Below are 20,585 nucleotides of genomic sequence, written 5' to 3' on the forward strand. Positions count from 1 at the left end.
GAAGGAAGGAAGGAAGGAAGGAAGGAAGGAAGGAAGGAAGGAAGGAAGGAAGGAAGGAAGGAAGGAAGGAAGGAAGGAAGGAAGGAAGGAAGGAAAGAAATTGTACATTGTGTTTTATATAGGGTTAAGGTTAATGTAAGGTGTTAAGGTTTAGGCTGTAGAAATGAATGGAAGTCAATAGAAAATCCCAACAAAGATAGTCATGCAAACGTGTGTGAGTGTGCGTGTGTGTGTGTGTGTGTTCTTCCTACCTGTGAGGGGCTGTAGAGCTCCTGCAGAGCGTTGCGGGACCCTTTCCGGCAGCAGCCGTCCACCACAAAGGGATTCCTCTGCATGACTGGAAAGAACAGAAAACACTTAGAACAAAGACTGAGGCAGAAAACGGAAAACTTATCTGCTGCTATTATCTCATTCAGTCATATACATTTATGATCACTAGGATTTCAATAATATTGTAATTGTTAAGTTGTTTTTTTCCAACTTCAAGCTGTCTGAACCTGAACGCAAACTGGATTGAAATCATATCAGGGAAATATTTTTGTGTGGTGATGGAGGTTATGGTCAACCCTAACAACTATATTAAAATATGAAGCTTCCTTTCTAAGATAAAATAAGCAAAAAATAAAAAGGTTTTAGAGTGATTGTGTATTCTTTAGAATGTAAAGATAGTGCATGGCAACCACAGAACCTTCAATTTTTTTTTTATTTTGAGTTAACAAAATAAAACAATTAAAAAACCATGTTAAGAAGAAAAGACACAAATTTTCTGCCGTGGATTTATTTGAGATAAATTATGCATACAACAACCAGGTACCCTTTCTCTAGAACTGTATATTCTTGCAACTTCCTTGGGTTGCCCAGAGGCACCAGGTGTTCAGAGCTTTGAGACATTAAGAGGGTAATGAGGGCTGGAACCTGACAGGAGCTGAACCACCTGGACCAACAAATCTAAAGACCTAAAGCCAGTTTATAGACAACCTTTTCTTTAATTGGTGGCACAAGACGAACTCTACAGCACAATGCTTCGTTACAAAGAACTCCAGTGCATGATGTGATCAGCAGAGTAACAGAGGAAACCAGTTCATCTGTCTGAATGGAGTCTCAAAGGTTAAAATAAAAACACACAGCAGCCTTGTTTTGTCATTTTGAATCCATCCACAGGTGTAATATGAAACTAATCAATTTTACTTTTCACAGAAATGTTTCTGTAGATTGGTGCTTTAAGTCTTATTTTGAAGTAAAAGGTGAACTATTGTGTTGACTATTTGTCCTGCTACCAGAATGAGGCAACACCTTTCAACTGACTAGATATGCACTGTAAAAATATACTAATAGGTTAACCATTAGCAACTAGGAAATCTAAGCTGGCCTCTGCTTCATAGCTTTCTATAATAAACCAAATAAACCCAATCCAAGAGAAGGCCTGCTTCACCACTTCTCTTGGATTGGGTTGTATTTGACGTCAGTCTTTTTGAAGCAGTTTGTGATTTATAAAACCTTTGGTGTATTTGTAGCTGGACCTCTGCCTTCCCACACAATTCTGCTCCATTCTCCTCTCCCCCCAGTGCTCTGGCTGGGATTGTTGTCTGCTTATGGTTGTAGTTTGGCAATGGCAGCAGAGGAAGTAGATAAAACCTTTGAGTCTGTGTTTGGCCACGCTTCCAAATACTGAGCAGATAAAATCAGAGAAAGAGGAACATAAGACATTTTATTGCTGACAAACATTTTGTGGCCCTGATCCCCAGTGTTGACAGCACAATTACTGTAAGCTTTACAGAGCTGGAACATTATGTATGTCACATCCAAATGTTAGCACGACTGGGTAAAATCAGATCCAATACAGAGGCCACGCCTCCAGCAATCAGTTGTTTCTCAACAGCCGGGGCCCCGGGCCCTCTGGACATAGAGCAAGAGGCTGGTTTCTACCAAGCTAAGCTATTTGTGAAAAGAAATTTAAAAAGAGCATCAACATTCCCCCTAATTGATCATATCTTTTTTTTATGTCTCACCTCATCAAATGTGTTTTAACTTATCATTATTATTTTTGAATACTAATCTTTAAAGCATATGAGGAATTTCCTAGGTCCGATATTCAACTTTCAACTCACCCAGCTTTAAACCCGAGCTGGAACCCGAGCAGTTCCAGCTCGGGTTTTAGCTAAAAGCTATCCTTTGAGGTTGGTTACCAGTTTAGACACCGATGTGATCTGATGCCAAGCACAAACAGCCTCCGCCGGCTTCAGTGTAACGAAGGAATATCAGCAAATCAAACATGAGATCAGCCCGGTTCACAGCAAACATAGAAATAGAAAAATTTAGGCCGTACATTTCCTAAACTGTCCCAAATTTGTGTCTTATGACATTTCATACCACCATGAATAATAACCATTACTGCAGGTAAGACGCCTGGAGCTACAGGGATGAATAATGAAAGCAAGCAGACTATATGCCAAGGGCAAAGCTGCAGTTCAGCGTTTGTTTGGCAGGATTTCAGCTCCTTATTCAACTCTATGCAGAGCAGCTGCTGGCAGCTGATCAGCAGGATTAGCCAGCGCAACACTTCCATTCCAACACACTTTCTTTAAATTACTCTGTGGAAAGATGATGAAGGACAGCACAGACTTGACAAGCAAGAGAAATACTAAATAATGATGGATGTTCGTCTAGCTTATGGCTGTGGATGAATAGGACTTTGAAAGTGTGGAAAACCGATGATGAATTTAACAAATGATACACATTTATAAGTCCGGACCATCTGTGGAGCTTTAAATTGTCCTGGTTTTTCATTCCCATCACAGAAAAAAGTGACTTGTTGGTAGGGAAAAAGATGAGTATTACTATGCCTGTCGATATCGTATTACTATTTAATATTTATGAAGTGGCCGGCTGATGTTGTTACTTCCATAAAATACAGTTTTTACATTTAAACTATAACCATAATTTAAATAAAAATATATTTTAAAAGACAATATTTAGACACAAAAGTTAATTTATGTATCTGTGATTTCAGAAATAATTTGATGAAATACAGAAACACCATGCAGAGAACTAAGGGGACATGACTGTATGTAGGTCCAACATCGTAACAGGAGATATGTCGGTATAAAATACATCAGGTGACATGAAGACAAGTCAGAGAAATGAAACAAAGACCCTGAAAACATTGTTCCATCAACTGCCTTTAATTACCCATGACTGGGTAAACTGAATGAGACATTTCAACACCTCCACCCCTTCCCCCTAACTGGTGCTCTACTGGACTCATGAATACCATTAAAGTAAAGGGAATTCCTTATGCTTAAGATGATTTGAGCTTCAGGACATGGTGCGTCATGCACCCGTTTCTGGATGTTAGCAAAGCTATGCATCCAGTTTCTACCAAGCTGCTGAATGCATGGACTGAAGTTTGAAATAATTAGATCTGATTTTACCCAATCACTAAGACCCTTATGCATATGTGCCAGCTTCACCATGAAGGCAGCTACTCTATAAACAACCATACCCCACTGTGAAAAGAGAAGTGTTGAGCTGATCGATGTCTTCGGCAGCGTTAAAATGTCTTAAATAGAATAGAAACAACCTTTATTGTCCTACAAAGGGAAAAAATAGGATTAAGCATTAAACCTCCTCCAACTTTATTTGTTCAACATTTTGAAGTGTGACCAACACGGACTGAACAGCAGACTACAATTCTAAAACAGTGAAGAAAATCAAAGTCATGTCCACCTAACTCCTCCATCTGTTTCTTGATTGACCAGGTTAAGATTCTACCGGAAAAATCAAACTCAATGGGAGAAATCCCAGATAGAGCACTGAAGAGATGATGGTGAAGACCATGACCGCTGGTGATGGAATATAGATGCACTACTCTGTTCTACAGCATATTCACAATGGACTATCATTCTCATCTATCTCCTTCTTCACTCTGCCTACTGTGAACCAGATGCCAACATGCTTGAACTGCTCCGATAAAGCACTCACCCTGACCCACAGCACTCCGCCTCTCTATGGGACAGAAAGCAGGAGTAAGGACATGCATAGCAATCACAAACAAAAAAGTCAACTACCCACAAAGAGACTCAAAATGAGCATGTGGGTGTTTAGAGGTTTTCCTCCAGGTCATTAAGGAGACCATATTCTCATTTTCTGCTAATGATCCATGGCTGATTTAGTGGCTATGACTGGACACAGATCATTCTGTAACCATGTTAGCTCGTGTTTGTGGCGAGCGTTCTGGGGTAGTCTGCAGATTTGCACATCTGCTGGGTAACAATGAGAATATCGGAACACACATTTGCTCATCTGTCTACGCATCATCACGATGTGACAAATCTGTTTACCACAAACATAAATCTGGATCTGCCTCTGCACCAAATATTAGCACAGTGAAGATCCACATCTTTGTCTGTCACATTTCCGTCTCATCAGGAAAGAATACGGGCAGCATCAGTGCAGATGAGAGAAAGACACTGCAGATTTATAAGGATTACTGCATGAGAATTAAAGAGCTGATTATGCCAAGGTTGATGCTGACCACAATTTTACTAGGTACCTCCTGCATGAGAACCTTGATCTGTCTGTTGGCAGGACTCTGGACCCTGCTGGGGGACTGAGCTGAGTGCTTGTTAGTGTAATGAGGCAGAACAGACAGTTATGACCTTCAACAGATGAGGGAGAGATAGAAGCAGCAACCAATGCCTCTACATCCTGCTGTACAGAAACGCCTGTGATTGATAGCCTCATCGCCAAAACTGCTCCTCAATGATGCAGTTCAGCACGTTGCTCTGCAGTGTCTATGCTGCCAATCGATGGTTCACACACAAATTAATGCAGTTGTGGAATATCTTCCAATTCCCTCACTCATTTGTGCATCATACTAAGTAGCAGTGGACAGAGCAAACCGACTGAATGACGTGATGAGGATTCACTGATGGGTTCCCGAGCTGCGGTAACGTCGATCTGCTGTGCTAACAACAACCGAAATATATCAGGTTGAACAAGTATGAAGAACATTATTTGCAATTCTCCCATCATATTAGCCCCTCGCTGAGCAACAAACTCGCTCCACTGACACGTTAAGCTTGTTAGAGAAGGACATCAGCCAGGTCGACCCTGGACGTGTCAAGACATCTGGACGGTATCTAAATAAGATTCATGGCCAAGACTTCATAGAAAAGCGTAGCAGCCGTCTGACCAGCAGTGTGCAGCAACAGGTGGGGGAAGGAGGTGTTAGATTGCTCAGTACAGATGCAGAAAAACTTGTTTCACTTTCATTATAGCAACTTTATTCTGGAGGATGATGGTTTACTCTGACCTGGGTAAATGGGCCGCGCTCAATGCCTGACATGTTTCTACGATATGTCCACCTTCTCTAATGAAGAGAAAACAGCCTTTTCCTCACATCATGAATAATCTGCCTAACACACACACACCCATGCACGAGCACGCACACACACACACACACACACACACACGCACGCACGCACTCTGAGGTAAGATTTAAATCCAATCTGTCTGCACAGGACTTATCTCCGTACGGCGGTCCGCTCTGATGCCTCCAGGCATTTCCTCAATTATACACATCATAGACACAGACAGTGAAGCAGACAGCTGAATATTTCCTGATAATCCTGTCTGAGGTCCGTCCGCTGCCTTTGACTAACAGAGAGTGAGTCCGTTCTAGACGCCCTCTGAAGGCACCTGTAGGATGAAATGGAAAAGCAGCCAGTAGAGTTGGGTTGGGTGTGGAGGCCCAGTCAGTCAACAGGAACACCAGGTTTCTTCCATAAGAAGCGACTGGCAACATCTGGCCTTCACCGTCCTCTCACCTGCTTGGACTGACTGGATTCCTCAGCTCAGAGTCAGCTAAGGTCATGGGAAAGTGGAAACTTTTTCATTTCTTTCGTGCTGACAGGTACTGCCTGAGTAAGCTTCAATGAAGCGAACGCGGACTAATAAATTACGGGATAATTACACTCAAATATTGGCAAACGTACAAGGACAGGTTTGTTTTCTTTCAGACTTTTTAGTTTAGATAGAAACCCTTGAGCTCTTTCTTGTTACCGTGCATATTTTGGATTTGGTGCAGCAGCCAGAACAGCACAATAAATAATGCAGAACCCACAAGTGTTATGAAGAGAAACACAAGATGTGAACTATAACAAAGATGCCCTTTTTTTACTTCCAGGGAACGTTTCTGAGCTCATGGTTTCAGTAAAAGCAGGGTGCTGAAGCTGGCTGTAAGAATGATTCTTTATGAAAATTCAGTGGTTATGAGATCGAAAAATAATAATTTAGTGTCATGTGAGAGATTTAATGGCCTTCTTTAAGCCTAAAGAACGTCAAGATTTCCAGTCTAATGATTTTTAAAAATATTCTTTCATCATTTGTACCAAAAGGTTGTAATGGCAAAACAATAATGAGTCTAGCAGAATATCAAAACTAATAAAAGGGACCAGTGTAGACAAGCCAATAAATCTAATGAATAAAGCCAATTAAGAGGCAATATGCCACAGAGCTCTGACTGAAAAAGCCTGTTGCCCTTTGGCTTTTAGCCCAGACTTATGAACTTGTGGGAGCAGCTGACTTCATGAGCTTCAAGTTTACGATTTAAACATCTTAAGGATGCACAGGTGCCTCCCATGAATACTCTTACTAATCAATAACAATGCTTAGAAATGAATTTTAAGTCAGACTAGCAAGGAAGTGCAAGGAAGTGCAAGGAAGCTAAAACAAGATAATTTGGTTAAGTTGCAGCTCTGGATGGATTCTGGGGAACCTCCAGGTAAGGAAGTAAAAACTAACCCAGACCAAAATTAACCGTTAGAATTCCAAAGGTTAAAATCACTTTTTCAAAGTCCTGTAGTGCCAGATAATAAATTTGGCAATCAGCACAGCTGATTTTTTTCCTCATGCCTTAATGGCTTTGATTCAAAATGAGGGTTGAACTTGTGTTAAAGTGGTTGAAAAGCAGGTGTGAAGTGTGGTGTACACAGAGCTGGTTTTCAGTGAAACCACGACATTTCATGATTATGACCGACAACAAATAGAGCCTACACCTTCTGCACCAAATGGAAAAACTGACTGGAACAAGAACCATTCCAAATGCAACTAAAAATCAACACGAGGAACCCTACACACGTTTCAGAAGTCAAACAGTTGATCTTACCTGCCACTATCAGCCAAGCAATCAAAGCTACCCACTAGCATGGAAAAGATTAAGCTAATTACAACTTCATAGTGACTTTGACTATGACGGATTTGCAACTTCCAACAGTCAATAAGAACCAGCTAGAGTGTTGTGTGTTCTAAACGTTTGCAGAAGGCAGCAGATCGCTAAGAAGGATTTACTTTAGTTAGTGATGAAGTGAGAGATCTTGAACTCATTACTATAAAGCATACTGAAGATCAGCAAAACGCCACTACAGAGTTAAAGCTCAGTCAGGGTTAATGTTTGGACTCTGACCAGGAATAAGGAACCTGTCTAAACAACGGCCAACCAGTCCTCTCTGGACGCTCCGTCAGATTATTACCCTGCGTTGCAATTTCACAGGCTGTGATTTCGCTCCATGCGCCTCATATACAACACCTACTCTGTTGAACTCTCAGAACAAGCCTGCAGCCATGCACAACATCTGCCACCATCTATCAGCAGAGGATTACGGGCCGCTGGAGGAGGATTAATTTGTTGCTAATCTTTACTTCTCAGCTGGAGAGAGCCCAACACACACCGACGCAACGCGACACACTGGGCCGTGCGGATCTAAACTCTGACATTCACTCTGGTTTTGTTGCATTGTGTGTGTGTTACCCTGTCGCCCTGCATGGAAAGAAATGACTGTGGTATGAATGAACAATGGAAGCCAAACAGAGGAGAGAGAGATGCACTGATTAGCGATGTTGGCACAACTTCATTAACCTAAGCTCTGTGAGAAAAGTTATTCAGCCCGAATGCTGGCTATTAAACCAATCAACTCTCGAGTGATGATTGGCTCCATGCAGGTCTTTCAAATTAAAGCACCAGATTGAATCACATTAATGATGATTACAGACAAGAGGAAAACACACAGGCAATTAAAACCCCAACCTCAGGCTCATATAGGAAGAAAGTACCAGGTAGTTCACTAAGGCAGACTTTAACTTAACTCTGTCTGCTGGTGGAGAGAAAACCTGACAGTATCAGAGAATATCAGAGACAGTTTTGTCATATTGATCTGCATAATCAAATAAACCATGAAGATTATTTTACTGCCAGTAAGAAAAAAATACCTACTTAATTAATCCAAGATGGTCCTTATTACAGATCTGTCTAGCTGCATTAATACATAGATGACAGTGAAAAACTGTTTTAAATAAATTTATAAACTGCTCATGTTAAAATTGTAATGATGTGAACATAAAGATAATGAACACAATACAATACAACAAATAAATAAACTGAGTTTTGTGTGCCATTAATGTTACAAATATAGTGTCACTAAACTAGAAACTAAGTGCATAAAAAACATACAGAGGATTCCTGTCTTCAGTATTCATGAAGTTTTCTTTGGAACTCCAAATTATTTGTGAAAAATCCACCTGTTTGGGGATTTATTAAAAAAGAATCCATCTTGAAATACCTCGACACACTCCTGTCTGACATTTGTAAAACAGCCAATCCAGAAGTTCCACTGAGCTTCCATGACAGTGATTGGCTGAAACCCCAAGAGGTGAGATAAGGAAGACCAGGGATGTTAGCTTCTGCGTCAGCACGAAGACAATTTTCACTGTGCGAATTAATGCATTTCAAGGTATATTTTGTGCGTAAACTATGAAACTGGACAACAGGAAGTGTTTTTAGAGTGGGGTGAGGGGGACGCTGAAGTTTGGGTGAATCTTTTGTTGGTGGCTGTGATTCCTCAACCCCCACCACACAGTGGGAGGGTGAAGGAGCTCAGCATGTTCTTCCAGACAGAAATGCAACTGAAAATCTGCTGCAACTCTTGAAACTGATTTATTTTGCCATGAAGAATGGACAATCTGAATATGAAAAGCTGGTATGAACATACTTCACAAGACTTACAGCTGAAATGACACTGAGGGTTTTATGAAGCGTTACAAAGAAACCTTAAGCACAGTTTGAGGCATTTCCTGTCAGGAATTTGCAAGAGATGATGGTGTATCGTTTGACTGCAGGAAAATACACTAAGTGGACATAATTGTATCTTTTGATGCTGATGGGCAGTAATCACCAACCAGACTCTCCAAACATAAGGACTCTGAGCGGGAAGCCTGGAGTACAACATTACTTCTACTGAGCATAAAATCAAACAGCTTCACTACCTTCAGTTCAGTCTGAATACATGTGGAGTCTAACCCCTGCAGAGACCCTCAGGAAACCCCACAGGAGGCTCCTCTCAACTGCAAGATATTTACTGGAGTGAAAAAGTTGCACCTGATCACCAGAGAGGAATCCAAGTTGGTAGACTTGGCTGGAGACTGAGAGGTGAACGCTTCGCAGGGCGACTTCATGAAGGAGAGGTAAATAGAAACTCTGTGAAAATAGTAGAGAAACTGCGAAAGTAAAAGTGGATGGTGGTGAGGGTGGAGAAGTGGAACATTTGAATGAACTGCAGTATGGTTCTGTTAGGTCAGACAGTTGCAGATTCCAAAGATTTGGGATGTGAATTTCCATTCTTAAACTAGTGGCAGGCCTGGTGGGTCAAACTCAGACCATATCAAAAATCTGAATGTTCTTAAAGGGCCGGTTGTGACAGATTGTATTGATAGAACCTATTAAATTCCTAAAATATAAAATAAGTAGCTGTTTCAGCATTCCACAAGTGTTTCTTAAAATAAAATAATATTGAACATGTTTTCACACTGATCAGTCCATCCAGGATTTTGTGAATGTTTTTCTTATAATCAAAATCACAGGTTTTGTGGTGCTAATTTAGAAATGTTAGAAATGATTTTTTATGATATTTGCACCCATGTTAAATGTGACTGTTTAACAATTGTGTCAGTCACAGAGTATAGCTTTTGGACAATTTTGAGAAAGAAAATCAGTAAAATCAGAAAAAATGTGGGGATCTGTTTGTTTTGTGTCAATTTTGTGGATTTGTGGAGAAACTGGAGGGCTGTATTTGGAATCTAGAGGGCCACATAAAAACCTGCGGCGGGCCAGATTTGACCCCAGGGCCTCGAGTTTGAAACGTGTGTGGTAGGCTCATACGTTTGCTTTTGTTGTATTTACTCAAAATTCCCTGCACCTACAGTCCACTTCCTGCTTTTGTAGCGGTCTCTGGTCTACTTGGTCTTTACAGATGCATTTGAATGCACCAGAGTTCACTTCAATCAAACTGAAACCCAAGTTTCAGATGGATGAGAGTTTACTTCTTTGGTCCACATCAGAGCTCCATTACACAATCACACCTCCCAAAATGAACCGGACTTTCTAGGCAAACGAATTGGAGTTGGATTAAAGAGAACCAAACGGGGTTGTTGGGAATGTAGCCTAAAAGGCCCTGTTGTTGGAAACTCCACCGGAACATATGGGACACAGTCCAAAACTGTGACAGCTCTGAACATAGCATTGCTAGAATATAGAGTAGAATACACACTCTTTTCTCATCATATGTACCCTCTGAGGAGAAGGGGAAAAAAAGGCAGTGTTCTCTTGCAAACACAAGAACAAGTATAGATTCCTTGTTCTTCATGTGTGTCGTGTTTAATAATTGTTTTCCTGTCATAATTATGACAAGAAAGTAGAAAACTGCATCTATTCCAGCTTTGTGTGTGTGAACCCTTTATGCACGAGGCTCTTTGACATATATGAACATTTGACAAACACACACAAAACCACCAGGATACAAATGGATGAAAAGACAGCAGGTGAACTCTCTGAACTTCCACACAAACGCCCAACGGGAATCACACCCAACACCTCCAACCTGCAAGAAAATCCAAGAAAACACGAGCTAAGTAAAGAAGAAAGGGATTCCGGGATGTGTTGGAGGCTTGTGATCCCTGAGACCTGACGGCAAACTGACAAGCTGAGATATGGTCTGAGAACATCACTGACCAGCAGGCGGGCGGGGAGACAAAGTCATCAGACAACAACAGACAGCAACAATTAGAGCATCTCAACAGGGTACAGCACAGCCTGATCCCCGGCTCCCCTGGTGTCTTTCATCTGGACTCCGGGGGGAAATGCATAAAACATCTGAAGCTGGAGAGCATCTCTCCAGCTTCAGATGTTTTATGCATGTCAGAAAAACAAGAGCTGCTGAGAAATTCATGAGTTTTTTTTTTTTTTTAATACCTTAAGACGACAGGATACGTGCCAATAATGGAGACGTGACGTCAAATAAGTTCTCTTTAAAATCCATTAGTCAAACCCTCTTTCATAAGCTCAATAAGAAATGACAGTTGATGTAATCGGTAGTTATTAAGTTTAATCCATCACTGAACCAGAACACCAATGACATCTGTAAGGTCTGCTTTGTAGCTGCTTGGTCAATTAATGTGCTAATAAAACTTCATCCTTCTCGCTGGTCTCTGGCCCCACTCTGCATCCATGAAGCCTCCTTTTCCAGTTCCTCTGGGGTCAGAGTTCAGCTATTATTTGAGGTTTAAAGATGTTAATAGGATGCTCCTGGTTGTCAATAAAACAAAATAAAACACTTTATGGTGGGCAAACATTGCCACTGGTTACGTATCATATCTGTCAATTGTAAAAACATAAGACTGAAAATCCTTCCAGCTGCACAGCATCCAAAGCCAGAGAGGGTAACTGTCTAATAACAGAGATGTGTTAGCAGAACTGTAATAAAGAAAACTCAAACTAAGACCACAGAGCTACTGCACAGCACAGACCACAAACATAAAAATATGTTTTCTAACTAGCTGCACAATTAAATCAAAGGTAAATTCTGAAAGTATATGTAGATGTATAAGTGTTACCTGATCGATTGTTTCCTCATACAGAAAAACTTTATTGTTTTTTTCTGAATACTTCTTGAATTGCCTAAAACTTAATTTAATTCAGTTTTTCTCAACCCTGGTCCTCAGCACCCCCCTGTCCTGCATGTCTTAGGTATTTCCCTTCCTCCACACACCTGAATTGTATCTCTGGGTGATTAACAGCCTTCTGCACCACTTGATGGTCATGCAATCATTTGAATCAGCTGTTCTGGAATAGAGGCACATCTAAAACATGCAGAGCAGGGGCATTGAGGACCAGGGTTGAGAAACACTGATTTAATTCATCCAATGAATAATATTGTCACATTGTAGTTTCTTCCATTTTTTATTTATTTATGAAAAACAACCCTATTCCTTTAAAAAATGTTGCTGCAGTAACAATTGTTTTAATTCAACATTTTCTGTGTGGATGTATTTGTGTCTTTAATAAAGGTGATGACAAAAGGTTTGTTGGCTTTATTAAAACGTTAAGTCCAAACTTCGCTACTGTACAAACAGCATTAACCACAGAAAAACATCCAGGTGAGTTTATGCTGCACAAAATTAAAACACACACAAACACACAGCACCGGAGTATTGTCGTTCTCATTGAATTACAGGACAATCAGATAGTCATTGTCATAAATTATCATTTTTCCTCCAAGTTTGCAATTATTTCATCAAAGCAGAGGTGACATTGCTGCAGCAGCAGCTTTTTAACTGTAGATCAAACATCCACGGCCATCATTTGTTTTGTGGGTCACCTAGAAAACCATCTTGGCTCTTCCAACTCCGCCTGGTTGAAAAGAAATTTGGACCTTAGGTATGTGTCATTCATAAAAAAAAGAAAGGAAATCATCACTCATCTATTGTGGTAACTAGAAACCACAGGGGTGCCATAATTGTTGAAAACAGGTGAAGTGTTGTGTTGTCCTGCGTGAAGGCAAAGAAGCGCGACGTAAAGACAGATGAGTCAGGCTCCAGCAGAGGAAGAAGGGACGTGAAGTGATTGTTGAGGAGATGAGTAATCGCTCCAAGCTGAGCAGAAGGAGCCAGCGCTGCTAAAAGCTCACCAGAGAAAGCAGAAGAGGAATGAGACCCAGGTGGAGCGATGCGGCGGCTGCTGCAGGCCAGGGAGGGAAGCTTTTGCTGCCAACAGCCTGAATCAAAGAGATCTCCAGAAAATTAACTGAAACTTATTTCCTCACACTCAGTGATTCCTTTGGGGTGTCACTTTTGTTTAATACATTAAAACATGATGAAATCTGTTGTGGTTTTGTACAGTAGAAGTTCACTTTAAAAAACGCTGACTGTGACAAAGATCAGACATGTAAGACTTTAGCGTTCTGTACTTTAGGCAGCAAATGGCCACTGAATTCATCTACAGTTCCACCATTAATGACCTGATAACCCCTGAGGGACACAGCAGACTGCATCACTTTAAAGAGTTTAAAAACAAGACAAATCTGTCTTTTTTTAAAACTGGCTTTTATTTGGCTCAAAAGTTGAAATTTTAACTTTGTTTTTAATCTCCTGTTCTTAAGCTTTTATGTGATGGTCTGTTTGTCTTTTTGATGTACTGATAGTTTTGTTGTCTCTGTTCCCTTGTTCTTCTGCAATCAGGATGTCTATGCATCAACTTGTTCATATGTCTATGTAGCTGTGTAAATTAAGACCTTAAAATGTCTTCATTTCATTAAAGTTTGAATTGAGTATGCTAATTATGGGTCCTAAATTTTGTCATGGCAGGAATGTTCAATCTCATATGATTTATGTAGGGTTTTTTTTCTGTCAGGTCTAAGTTTTAGTCACACACAGACGTACCGCTAACTAGCTGCTAATATTCCCTTGGCGGCTGGTTAACTAGTCTTCTTTTGTCTATCTTGTAAATCTTCTGCCGGTTGGCTGGAATCCGTTTGTCTTTGCCACTGGCTGCCTTCTGTTGTCAACCCATAAAATGTGTTAATTTTGTATATTAATAAAAATTATAATAAATAACTATACAAATAGTGTTAAGAACCATATGCAGTGTGAGAAACACAAAGCCGCTGCCAAGAGATGCACACACAACCCAGAAATGTCACTGTTTTGATTTAATCAGAAAACCTTTTTTATTATTTTAAAGCAATGCTGCTGTATGGATAAATTAGACTTTTCTTGGGTTGACATTGATTATTGAGAAATAATTCCACTGTGCAGCAGACCTTCAGAGATCAACAAGTATATGAAGCTGTTTGAGCTTTTCAGAGACAGGTACGTATGTCACTTTGTGTAACAACGTTTATCTGCCATGCAGAAGACAGAATCCCACCGGTGGAAACAGACTCAGCCAACAGCGACGGGTTTGCCAACGCTGCAGAGCGAACACCTGCAGGTTTACCGCAGTAAAAAATTTACATATTATTTTCATTTAAGCCGCTCTGCTCCTCTCTATTAAAATTCTCAGTTACAGAATAAGGTGCAGAAAGTATGATGATTAGGTAAAATGCACAAAGTTTAATCTGTAAACAGTTCTTTCAAAAATCTCTTACTTTACTATAACTAAGCTATTTAGAGGTGAAACAAATACTCAAGTAATGATTAACTGAGCAAATATTCATCATCTATAATAAATTATTCCATGGGAAAAAGAGATCATTTGTTGAATAATTTGCTTCTTAGGAAATATTACATTTTTGTCTCCCTTTTGTTGTGAAGTATTTATGAATCTCTTGTTTGATTTAGATACCAAGAAAAATGCAGACCATAATAAAGCAAACGGATCATGTTCTCAACAAAAACTCAAGGCAGGCGTCAAAAGAGCTCAGTGTCCCGTGGCTTTGGTCTCTGTCTGCTTATGTTCTTGAGTCAAACTGATCGGTGACATCTGACCTCTTCCATCTCAATGTGGCTCATTAGACACATTGATTTCAGCATAATTAAATAATCATCTATGTAAATGGGTCGATGAGTTCTGACTTCAGCACAGCAGCTTCATTAGGCAGCTTTGTCTGTTGACAGACACGAGAGAAAGGTTAAACTCAGACAAAACACACACACACACGCGCACACACCCACCCCCACACACACGCACACACACACACACACATACACACAGAACATGCTGACATCCAATTTTTCCTTAATGAACTAATCGGCTTAGAGCAAATCACCTTGACGTTGCTATGGAAATTCTGAATGAATGTTATTTTTTCATAGAATCATGTAGTGGAAATCCATAATTCCTTCCCGGCTGTGGTTTTACAAATACGGTGCATTTGTGTGAGAAAACAAAATTGAATGTATATTATTAATTTGATTCCTTTTAGCTTCAGTGCTAATGCAGTCAGAGCAAAGAAAAAATCTATTAGCATAATTTGCCCTATTTTGAATAAAATGACTCCAAACTGTTAATGAAATTGAAATAAACTTTTAATATGTGAGATACTAGATAATACTCTTCCTAGGAAATATGAATACAATTAGATTTATATCAGTGTTTGCTAAAACTGAACAGTTACATTACAGACCTGTTTTAAAATGATCTCGTCTTTTATTTTGACCTTCTCTTCTGACCTTGTATTTTAAACTGTCATTAAAAAAAAATCTTGGAGATATAAATATAGTTTGTCAGTCTGGTTGGCCATTTATTTTTGTCAATGATTCATAAACAATCATCATTGATTGACTTGTTACCTTGAAGCATTCTTTAAAGAATTTTGATTGGTAAAGAAATAAAAACAAAAACAAAAAAAAACGAATACGTATTCAGAATACTTAGTAGAAACTCCCCAAAAACCAAAAATGTGCTGCGTGCTACACTGTCCGTTTGGTAGGTGCAGATCAAAATTTTTTGTAAATACTTCAATATGACATAATATGTAATATTTAATTAAGCATTTCTGAGACTTTTGTCTCCATATTTCATGAACATAGAATGGCAATCGAGCTGATATGCTGTTGGTTTAAGTATATGGAGGCAAAGGGATTTCTTTAAACATACAGGTTGAAGGTAGAAATGTACAAAGTAGCAGTGTGTAGTTTCCAGATGGGGGTCTAAATATGCAAAATGGTAAACTGATCTGGAGCCTGTAAAGTTCATGTAAATGTTAAGCTATCTATAACCATCTGATACCCACGTAAATATGTCACAAGAGAATTGTATTGACTAATAAAAATTTGTCAATACAATTCTCTTGTGACAATACAATTCTCTTCATTCTCCAAAGGATTCTCTTTTTTTCAGATAGCATTTTTATGCTATCTGAAAAAAAGAGAATCCTTTGGAGAATCAAGATTATAAATAACCCTGACGCCTACAGTCAGAGGCCTTTTCATGATGCTGTAATACAGACTGCTACAGGAGATTTTCCTACTCACATCCATCACCATAGCAACTCTGAAGAAACTTGGCTGATAGGAATAACAGCATTTATTATCTCTTTTAGACTAATAAAGCATTTTTGAATTTGAATTCTTATCATGAAGAAAAAGCTGAGCTGATGCCAGAGAATTATTTATTTGTTTGTGGCTGAATAGTTTTGTAAAATGTGACAAAGTGTCATTGCTTAACCTGTATATTTTTTCTACATGATATTTCTTAAGGCCTAATTAATTCAGTATTTCTTTATTTTAAGTTGTTGGCAGATTTAGGATTATAGTTACATGCACCAAATTATTTTCATAACATTTAAGGTCAATGGATCAAAGACTCAACATGATTATAAAGTCAATAACAGCTGATCCAACATTAACAGGGTGGAGTTGAATGTTGGCTCTAGCAAAGTCCTTAATAGCCAGAATAGATATAACGCTGCCCCCGACTGAATGGAGCTTCTGCAACAAGCCCAACAGTCAATATGATGCCAAATGAGAATCAGTTAACATGATGGCCACTTTACCAATTAGTTTATTGCTTACAGTAAAAAAAGGCCAAAGCTACAGAGAAAAACTCTAAAACTTGACTTCCTGCTGCCTACTCTCCAGACTTGAATCCACTTAATAAAACCTTTCTGTCGTCTTCTTCCACCTCGTTTGGATGTATTGAAGTAATGCTGAGGTTTCACATCTGCAAGCTGAACAAAAGCACTCAGACTCAAGCTGTTTATTACCTGCACCCTGCAGTGAAATGCATTGTTTCATGGAAGGACCATCCCTCCCTCTACATCCCTCCTCTTCGTGCCGCCATGGTGCGCTGACACGTGGAACACCAGCACACCAACTGTAAAAGGGCATGAGGTGTTTAACTGTATGCAGACACGTGGTCTGCCTCTGGTTGAAGGTAATTGGGTTCAAATCCACAACCTCCAGTTTCAGCTGAGTGTGAGCGTTTCCTGCTGAGGCCATCAGCTTCACATCAGCCTCTGTTTGAATCTTTGCTGTGTCCAGACAAACGTGTTTGGTATGATGCTTCCATCTTCCTTGAAATGGCTTTGTGTGCTACTTTCCCTGACTTTTAGTCACAGTATGTCATCGCTATTCAGTTATGAATGCTAGGCACTTTTTGATATTCACACTATTGTGGAAAATGTCCCGATTAATGGCCCCTACTGTTGGTGCGATGGGGTGACGGTGGTAGGAGTTTGTCCTGCAATCAGAACGTTTCATCCCATCTATCAATGATAGACGTGTCCTTGCGATCACACACCTTGCCTGTTGTCAATACTTGGTGCATCCTCTGCCAGATTTCCCCCAGGCAGCTGAGGCTCACCATCATAAGTGTGTGAATGGAAATGACTGATTTCATTGTAAAACATCTTTGAGTGTCCTGATGAAACACTATGTAAGTCTGATTTCATTTATGGATGATTAAAGACCTTTCCACCGTCTTATCTGGAAGACAATGGAATGATTTATGACAGAAGATCTCTGTTCCTTCAGCGTTCTTCTGTCATAGCTACCATCAGTTGCCATCGCAGGAGAAGTGGGTAGCTTGTGAAGCTCAAGGCTCATCTTGCTACATCGTTATTCCAATCCTCACACAGGATTCCCAGGAAATATAGATTTTTTGACATTCACCCCAAGATCAGACTGCTCCAGCTGGCTATGCGTTATTGCCATAGATGCCATAGATGGCGGTGGCGGTGGACTTCCTCACCCACCTTCATAAGGTTGTGCACTTAATAGGCAATAATGGAGACGGTGTGTCTGGTTTTCTTGTGCCCCAGTCAACCCAAAATATATTCAACTGATGTGTTTCCTCAACAGACCAGTGCAAGTTCTATGATGCTATACTGGTTTATTGGTTCTTTGTTCAGCTGGCCGGCTTTTTTCTCCAGCCTCGTGATGTCACGGTTCACACAGGAACACTAGTGTGTGTGTGTGTGTGTGTGCGTGTGCGTGCGTGCGTGTGTGTGTGTGTGTGTGTGTTATGCAGCTGACAATAGGGTCTTTCTTGGCAGAAAGCCCTGATAAACAGCTCATCATTCTTGTGCATTTATTGTAAAAGTAGAGTAACAAAAGAGACAACCAACAGGGATCCAACAGTCTGCATATGCAAGTAGACTGCTTACATTTTTCTATTAGTTTTAGATTACTGAAATGTCTCTCCCCACGAGCAACAGACACAGACAACGTGAAAAATACACACTTCTCAAAAAATTCTGTTGTTGCATTTTATACAAGCTGCAGTTTAACTTTAATAAAAATATGTTTTCTCCATATTTGTTAAAGCTGTCACCATGTCGTGACATTTTGCTTTGAGACAGATAATCTGTGAAAACAATCAATCTTCTCCACCTCGTCCCCAGCTAGCTAAAGTAATACAACGTTCTTCCCAAAACAACCAATCAGAACCAGGAGGAGGGTCTTAGTGCTGTCAATCAACTTCATTCACTCACTGCTAAATGTGCAAATAGTGGAGAAACATTATGTCATTACAGGAAAATAGTTTATCTTCGTTCATTGGTAGCTATGCTAACTAGACTGAGCATTCACAACAGGCTATGCTAGCTGCAGCACAGAACAGAGCAAGGGAAGGAAGGATGAGCAGCACCACATGAGATTGCGATTGACAGCATTAAAACTCTCTTGCCACTGACTGATTGTTTCTAGATAGCACTGGGAGAATGCAGAAGACATAGATTTTTCACAGATTATCCCTCATACCATACTGTCACAACATAATGACAATTTTAACAAATATGTGAGAAAAAATATAAAAGTTACTGCAGCTTTAATTTCACTTAGGAGAGAACAGGTCAGGAGGTATATCCTGCTGCTGACTGACTCGTCTGTTGTTAAGTGGTAAAAAGTACAGGGCAAGTTAAATATATGAATATTTTGGTATTTTTTTTCCCTTAATTCATTAAATGCTAGTGAAATGGAGGCAAACAGTAGTCTGTAGCTAACTATGCTAAATGGTTGATAATCTCACACAGTCTACTCAACTCTGAGAAAAACTGAGCTATAAATTGACACTCTTGTCTTTCTCTCTCTCCCTCTCTTTACTTATTTTTCTTTTTTGAAAACCTGATTTTATAATTTTTCTTAGCAGCATAGCAGCTGCCACAGTCATTCTTATCTTCTACTGACTGCTGCTGACGATGCAGTGTCAAGCGCACCAAGCAGGAACGAACCATGTAATGAAAATCCAGGGGGGGTTCAGGGTTTTTTGGTCTGGGAATGGGAACATTACATTTTTACTGCTAAAAACAATCCTTGAAAACACAATATGATTAATTTTGTAACTGACAGGTCCCCAATTTTTATTTCTATGAACAAAAAAAAATAAAAAAATAAAATAAATTGTGGAGGGCCCCCGGTTGGTCAAGGCCCCTAGAATTGTCATCACTTTCCCCACCTATACCGCCCCTGGATGGATGTCTCGAACATGTCAGAATCTTAAGCACAGGTCATCATGAATATAATTCATAACTTTTTGTTATTATTATTTACCCAAATATTGAAGTTATGAGTTATGTCACAATGTGTTGCTGTACAGTCTGTATTTATTCAGTCATTACAGAAAGAAGGAAATTAACTGCATTGCTTTAGATATTGGAGAACATTTAAGCTATGTTTCAATATACCACAAGTCAACAAGATGTTCAAAATGTGCTGATAATTTGGAATAAAAATCAGTAGTAAAGATCCTAAAATTCATTTTAGATTGAGATTATAACATTGGAATGCATACATTTTCAGGCTTATGCAGAATGCCTGTCATTCCAAATCCTTGCACTAGATTTAGTGCCTCCAGCTCTCTAAGCACCCTTTGTTAGTTAATGTCAGCTCAGCATTGCTGTGCTGTTGACACAACACCTAAACCTACGTCACTAAGAGCGATACAGTGAGCCTTTGAGATTGGAGAGAGACGAAGAGAGGAGAGGAAAGAGGTGGAACAGGCCAATGACCGTCCGACAGAGGACAAGTATGTGTGTGAGGTTTGTGTCAGCGGGGTAGAAGACAGAGGAGGCTGCAGTATTTCTACCTGTCAGGAGCTAATACTCCTCCAGCGTCAGCCTTTCACATGAAGAAACGGCTTACAGACAATAAAATATCACTTCTCCATGCTGCCGGTCTCTTTCCCTCCAGGCTAAAAACACACTTTATGAGGTTGGGCAGAAAAAAGGTTAACAGCCAAAACAAGAGTGTTTTCCTTTTGTAACTTAACCCTTGTGAGAATCAGACCTTTGAAGTTCAAAGGATGAGAAATCGCGGTC

At 39.8% G+C, this 20,585-nt stretch overlaps 1 protein-coding gene across 2 annotated transcripts in view; it reads right to left on the minus strand.

Moving 5' to 3' along the window:
• chst11 (carbohydrate (chondroitin 4) sulfotransferase 11) overlaps positions 1-20,585 on the minus strand; it is a 74,298-nt gene that overhangs the window by 24,834 nt on the left and 28,879 nt on the right. For both annotated transcript variants that reach the window (XM_008401508.2, XM_008401507.2), the window contains exon 2: positions 252-337. In XM_008401508.2, coding sequence (XP_008399730.1) covers positions 252-337 — 86 coding nt within the window. The remainder of the gene's footprint in view (positions 1-251; positions 338-20,585) is intronic.

The sequence above is a fragment of the Poecilia reticulata genome, linkage group LG23 (genome assembly GCF_000633615.1).
Source record: "Poecilia reticulata strain Guanapo linkage group LG23, Guppy_female_1.0+MT, whole genome shotgun sequence".
NCBI classification, from domain to species: domain Eukaryota; kingdom Metazoa; phylum Chordata; class Actinopteri; order Cyprinodontiformes; family Poeciliidae; genus Poecilia; species Poecilia reticulata.